This window comes from Cololabis saira, chromosome 4, assembly GCF_033807715.1.
Source record: "Cololabis saira isolate AMF1-May2022 chromosome 4, fColSai1.1, whole genome shotgun sequence".
In the NCBI taxonomy this organism is placed as follows: Eukaryota; Metazoa; Chordata; class Actinopteri; order Beloniformes; family Belonidae; genus Cololabis; species Cololabis saira.
The window spans coordinates 25,899,175-25,906,575 of NC_084590.1; the positions used below are offsets into that span (position 1 = coordinate 25,899,175).

The 7,401-nt window shown below is 41.2% G+C and overlaps 1 protein-coding gene across 1 annotated transcript in view; it reads right to left on the bottom strand.

Annotated features, from left to right (window-relative positions):
• Positions 1–1,142: 1,142 nt before the first annotated feature.
• zgc:114130 (uncharacterized protein LOC570332 homolog) overlaps positions 1,143–7,401 on the bottom strand; it is a 7,361-nt gene continuing 1,102 nt past the window's right edge. Inside the window, exon 2 of the mRNA XM_061720298.1 lies at positions 1,143–3,917. Within this exon, the coding sequence (XP_061576282.1) occupies positions 2,682–3,917 (1,236 nt within the window). The 3' untranslated portion in view covers positions 1,143–2,681. The remainder of the gene's footprint in view (positions 3,918–7,401) is intronic.

The window sequence follows — 7,401 nt, forward strand, 5'->3', positions numbered from 1 at the left end:
GCCATCTGCCTGCCTTTCCGATGTCCCACAGGGTCAGAGTGTGGGAGAATGTCTATGGAACAAAACGTCGCACACAACCACACAACCGTACAAACACACACGGCTCTTTAACCCCTTCACAGCTACTAATCACTCCCAGACATTCAACCCATCTCATATCAACACTGACAAGATAACAGCACTTTGTGTTTGTGCATGAAAGAGAAATTCTGAGAAATTCTACATTTTAAGTGTGGCCTCTTATTGTACTTTATTGAACTGCAGTTTTGGGGTTTGCATATCCTTGTGAAAACAAAAAAAAGTTTGTATGAAGTGCTCTGCTCGCTGCAGTCGGAGCAGATTTAAAAGAGCCTGCAGATAAAACCCGTGTGCAGAGGATGAAAGTGACAAAGTAGAGATGCAAATGAGAGGTGAGGAGACACGTGAAGGCGAGAAAGAAAAATCAAACAGAAGCCTTCATTTCTTCACATAAAATCCAAGTGACATCATTCCCACCAATACAATCTACAGGACATCAGCTGTGACAGGCATGACTTTACCGAACTGCTATCACCAGCTGGAAAAAGGCAGAACAGCACCACAACTTTATGGAAATAAGATTACAATATTTATTTTTACACCTGGAAGACTTCACTTTGGAACCATTAATGGTTTTCATTCACAATAATATGCACACCAGTTTAAACCTTTAATCATGAAACAGTTCAAGGACTGCTTAGCTCTTCCACTCCTACAGACTTCCTCTGCAACTAAATATTCTATAATCACTATTGTGTGGATTTACATCATCCCCATGCGAATAGCAGATTAAAATAATGTTGGTCTTAAAAAATCTCAGCCTTTTTGTTTATTTTAAAAAAACACTCATAGCAAGCTGCTAAAGCTTGAAATTAAATCTTGTGACACGTTTCCGTGCAGTAAACCTCAAGTTTCTGGTCACGAGGTTTCTAGAATAAAAGCCTGGTTTCCTGCCCTCTTCCTTCCTTCCTGCATCTAGAACTTCTCTTTGATCTATGTCACAAGCATTTGTATGCTACTATTCAGGAAGTTTAACCTGAATGTTCAAACTTTTCTTATTCAGAAGTTGTGAAGCACAGAAAGACACCTTTTTTTTTAAAAAAAAAAGAAACTTTATTTCCAGTAGAAAAAAGAAAAAAAACAAAACAAATATATTAAACTTGATACAAGCATTAACAACTGAGAAGTCTTCTATAAATATGTTAAAATAAATTAAAGAAATTAATTTACTAAAGATTATTACCTTTAACAAGCCTCAAACATGTTGACAAAAAGGCATTTTTAAATATGTCTGCTCCTCTAACCAACTACACTGTAAACACACAAAAACAGCGAAATAACATTTCTAAAACACTAAGCATACACACCCTTACCCTCCTGTATGCTGGATCTAGTTCAGCAAGGCAACAGACCCGCGAGCATAGTTTACACGGATCTTATCAGGATGCTGCCAGTCTCAACGGTTCAAAGTCATAACAGGAAGTATTAATACTGAATGATGGAGAGATGTGGCACGGTGGGGAGCAAAATCAACAAAAATATTCTTTGAAAATCAAATGGTGCACAGAGGAGGGAAAAAAAAATAACCCTGCTGCTGGATTATGTGTCAATGATCATTTAAAAGTGTACTACAACTGCAAAAAACACCAACATTTGTCTCCAAGCTTCACACCAGAGACAAGTGTCGATGTCCTTACATCTCATTAAGGCTTTTATGCATACGATTCCCCACGTCGGTACACTTTCAAATTGACCAAATCCACAGTTTATGACGCATTGTAAATGATGACAGATGCTAAATTTGAACCCGATCACCTTGCTTTTTGTAACTGCAGGCTGCAAACATTGTGTGACAATTTGACATGTCACTGGTAGCACAAGAAACCATCACAACAAATCCAATTATATATAAAATAAACAAACAAAAAAAATATCCACACCTGCTCACATCTCTCTAAACAAATCAGATTCTTGGTTCGACCTGTTAGATAAGGAAACACGAGGCCGAGGGCCACAACGTTTAAAATCCGAACATTCATGTTCAAGGTCAGTGACGAGAACATAACCTATGATGGCACAATTGTGTAGAAAAAAAACTAACAAAAAAAACTCTTTCACAAGCTTATAAACCATACTGTGCACAATTAATGCAAGAACTCCTAAACATAGATCATAATGGGTCTTTTCTTCCACTATTGAAACGTTTGAGCTACAATGTCTTTGGTTTCACAACCTACTTTACTGATACAGGAGGAGAAAAAAAAAAATATCAGCGATATGGGTTGGCTCAAGGATAAATCAATCAGACTGATTACAACTTATCAAGCTTTGTTGCAATTTCCCATCTCAGCAGAATATTTAGATAAAAATAAAGGCTTTTGTCACAATTAAGTATCTGTCTTACAGTATATGGTCTCCATTTTGGTGCAAAGACACTTTACTTTCACAATGGTTTGTGATATTTTTGACCACATGAAGGGGAGTCTTTCTGTTTTGAGTCAGTCCTTAAGTCTTAATTTCTCCTGATGTGTTAGCTGCAAAAACGTCTATGGTGATCCGGTCGTGTGGTATGAGCTTTGCGTCTCTAGTGTGAGCACGGATGTGTGTGCACTGCATAAACCGAAACTGAATGTGTATGCATACACGTGCAAGCAGACTGCAGCCTAAAGAGAAAGGCCAGCTGTATCCTCGGGCACAGAGAGCTGACTGAACACTGCCAGACGTTTGCCATTGGCTTCATTATTGCCCCCGGAGGATTCAGAGCCACTGAGCGAACTAGCAGAGCTTCCTCCATCCTGGTCCGGGTCTGACAGAGAGGTGTAGGACAGGGATCGGGTGCCCATTGGTCCTGGGAGAGCCCCAGCGGCACCGGGGCTCTGCCTAAGGGAGTGTGAGTCAGTGGGCGATAGCCCACACGGGGAATAGCCAGAATCAGGGGAAGGCAGGAATGGAGACCATGGGTCAGTTGGGGTAGCTTGGCCCCTGGGGGCTTGGTATTGGTGGGCAGGAGAGTCCATCTCTAGGAAGGCGTGGGAGAGGAGGTCTGTAATGTCGGCGCAGGACGGAGGAGAGGCCGATGGGGCACGTGTGAACGAGGCGGCAGCAGGAACAGGAGCATGGCTGGTTAGAGCAGGCTGGAGGAGCTGCTGAGGAGCAGAGGGAAAGCCAGCAAAGCTGAAACTCTGCCTGAGGAGAGCAGGCCTGTGTGAGCGGGTGGTGGAAGGTGGCTGTTGAGGAATGTTGGAGGAGGAAGAAGATGACGAGGAGCGAGAGAAGGAGGGTTTATTTTCTTCCTCATTGTTGTGGACAAAGTGACAGCGGATCCCATAGGGGCAGAAGCCAATGGTGTGAAAGGTACGACATGGCTCTGTTTTATACTTTGGATGTCTGTTAAGATCTCGCAGCTCTTCCGCCCCGTGAGCGAACTGGCACTTTCCTCCATACTTGCACAAGCCATTCTCGGTGAAGGACCGACACAGTTCAGTTTTATACCGTGAAGAGGAGCTGGAAACCGACGATGTAGATGAGGAAGAGCCGCTATTGAGTACAGAGAGGCTCAGGTCACTTTGAGATAAATTCAAGTCAGTCCCAGGCCAGCTTAGACTTGCTCCTGGTGCGCTGCCCGTCTCCACCATGCTGACAGAGCGCTGAGAAAGGAAGCCCGACTTTCCCCACTGTGTGGAATTACCGAGCTGAGGCGGCAGGGGACCTTCTGACTGCTGCATCCACTGGCTGGTGGTCAGAAACAGACTATCTGCAGCATCCGTGGGGATGGAGGGCAGCGACGACAGAGAAAAGGAGGAACTTCTACACAGATCACCCACGCAACCTGGTGTCATCGCCAGGCCGAGAGATGGAGACGGTCTGTTCTGCTCCCTGAGGTCAAGATTCAGTAAATGCTGTAAGAAATAAAGAAAAAACAAAACACAATTAGCAGTTATCAAGAGATCCCCCTTCAGTTCAACCAAATAATGCAAACAAATATTCTAATTTAAGGGTATTCTGTATCTAGCTCCAATATTTCTGATACTTTTGAATCACTCACACCTTTTTAAATGAGACACAATTGTGACTTCTGCAAATCAGCTAATTGTGGTGCTGATCAGACTACAACTTGCCATCATGTAACCAGGAGTCTAACATTTGTTCTAGTGTACACACTCGCATGGGATTCATGCTTTCACCAATAACTACGCAGTGTGCGTGTGAGCGAGCATATTGCCATGCACGTGTGGAGGATGTCAATGGATCTGCAATGCAACTAGCATTTATAGTTGTTCATAGTCGTTCATGTTACTATGCAATTACACCACCAAACACTAGAGTAGGGGTGTAACGGTAAACAAAACCACGGTTCGGTTCATAATTTTTGACTTTTGCAAAACAAAGGTTTAGAAATTTTCTTATAAAAATGAAACATTAAAAATGTTTTTTTTTTTTTTTTTATATTTAAAAAAAATACAGTAAACTCTTGCTATAACGCAGTTCACCTTTCACGGTCTCGCTGCTTCATGGATTTGCATTGTGTTCTGCATTCTGATTGGCTAAACAGTCTGCCTGCTTCTTGTGTGTCAATAACGTTATGGTTTAATATGTACCATACAAGTACATAAAACAGCTTGCCAAATTTAAGTTTGCAAATTTTCTCCAAAACCCATAATGTCGACAAAACCTTCTGCATCGATTCTCCCATTCAAATCCAATTACTCGGGTCGCGGTGGGGCGGTGCTGATCTCCGCAATTTGAAGCCTAGTATAATAAATTGTAAAAAAAATGTAAGGTTACTACTACACGGATTTCACCAATCACGGGTTCTTTTTGGAACATAACCCCCGCGAAAAACGAGGGATTACTGTACTGCTTAAATCTATTACCAAGTCCTCCAATAAATAAAATATTCTCAAATGAAACAAAATATGGTACAAAAAAAAACAAAAAACTACTGGTTACAATGCAGCATGAACAGTGGCATTAGTTATAGCTTTATCCCGATCTGAATTACTGGGAAAAGCCAGTTTAAATGCCAAAGGTAGTTGCGTTAAAACAGTGCTGGGTTTTTTGCTTTGCAGCAGTGATTTTCACATTTGCGTGGCACCGTTTCCAATGCGTTATAAGATTTGACGTGTTGCCAGAAACATGCCCGATTGCTGGTGAACAACGTCGACGGCTCTTGTCTGATCTACTTGTCTTTGTCCGTTGTTGTTTTTCACCGGGAAACCAAAGTGCCCCAAACAGGAGACATTAAAAGATAAAAAGGGAGGGTTTTCACGCTCCCTTATCTTTATAAGGTCTGCTAGCGAAATACAAAAAAATAAAAAAAATCACGGGGGAGTCCGATGCCGACTACAGCTGACTACAACTTAAGATGTCTGTGTGGAAACTTTGATTTGAACTATGTTCTGTGCGCTAAACGAGCCTGTTAACTAGCTGCTGTCTAACATTGTATTGGTACACGTCTCTGGAGCAAATTTGGAAATGAAAGATCTTGAAGACTAGCTGGTAAACACTGAAGGAAATACTGTTACTGTAGATAAATCTGTCGTGTGCTGACCCGATAAGTAGTTACATATCTAAGGAGGTACACGCCAAGCAGTGGATGTGGTTTTGGTGGAGGGTTCACTTTTACAGTGGACATGTGTCCTCAGTTCTACATAGAAGCATAAATCATCTATTAGTGGCCAATCAGCAACTTGGCGTCACACTCTACATGATCTGATGTTAATTTCATCAACCAATAGGGTTCCGAACCCCACTTTACCTAAAAAACACCAGAAAAAAGGCAGAACCATGTGCAAAACAGGGGGCGTTTATCAGAAATGGACTTGGGGAAGAAATGAGGAGTCCAAGCTTTTTGCGCAATTACTTGTTCAGAACATGAATGGGGGTCAGGGGACATGGATAATGGGATTGTCTGTGCTAAAGACATAAGGACAAAAAAGGTGCTATAATGAAAAAGTAACCGACTGGTTCTATTGTGGTGTGGCAAGTTAAGTCTCATATGTTTACAGCATCTCCGTAAGAGCCAGGTTTTCCCTTCCTTGTGGGACGTCATTCACGTCTCCCTCCCAGTTCCAGACATTTGGCATGCTAGATATCTGTTGGCTGTCGGCACAGACTCAGGAACACGTCGGTGTGTCTTTTGAGATGTTCATACAACCCTTTCACATCAGCTGGCAACCACTCAACTCTATTTATAAAGCACTTTAAAAATATCAGAGTTCTCCAAAGAGCTGAACACAAACACTGGGGACAAAAAGAAAATATTGGAATATATTAATATATAAAACATTAACAAAAAAGTGAACGCAATTAAATAAAAAAGGCAAATCAGGCTTAAAATAATTTAGTATGACAGTAGCGCGTAAGTAAGTGTCAGAATCAGTGTCTAAACTTGAAGATCTTTTAATCCACCTCATCATTCACACAAGTGCTTCCAGTGCTCATTGAAAATCATTTTTGTCCATTCTGTTCACACAAGCAACAGCTCCCATCCAAGGAAAAAAAACACTACGTTTGAGTCCAAATGCAGTTGCACCAATATTTATCAACAGTGTCAGACGTTTTAATATCATGGGCTTTCATCTTTAGGTCTTGACTGAAAATATATATATATTTTTTTTTTTTAACCTGTTCGTTCCAGTGTTTATAAATACAGGCAAGCTGGAAATGCTGGTCAGCTTTACAAAAAGGTACCTCAAAAACAACAAATGCTTCTTGTGGTGTTTTGTATTCATGTTTTTTTTAGTGATACTGACAGGAGACAGTTGTTTTCCTGCACTAAAGTTTTCTGCAGAAACTCAGTCTTGAGCTGCTTTCTGACTTTGGAGAAGTAAACTTCTGAGGCTAAACTGATGCTCATAGGAGCACCTTTTTAAAACATTTAAACCCGTTTTAAAGTTGTTTGGCAACATCTGACACCTTTCAGACTGTGACATGCCAGAAAATGACCCTTTTGTGTTTTCTTTGGATCAACACAAATGTTACAAATCAGGACCTGGAAACCATTCCCCCCCCCCCTTTCTGGATAAGTAACTACCATACAAAAATACATAAAAGGATGACCACGAGTAGTCTACTTTCTCAGTCAGTACTCTAAATCACTGCTGCATCAGTCGAGAAAATAATAAGACAAAAAAACCAAGAGCTTGTCTGCACTTCCAGCTAAACAGTGTACAGAGGTTTTGTAATAGAGTATAAATAGTGCAGTCAAAACAACAGCATCACACAGCCTGCAGACTTTCACAAGTTTTCATTCAACGTTCCGTCGTCATCAACACCAGTGGTAAGAACTTAAAAAAACAACAATATGGTTGAGTATATACAGTACTCGAGTTGTAAAAACAAAAATCAGGGGGGATGGTGGATTTTATCATATGGGGACAG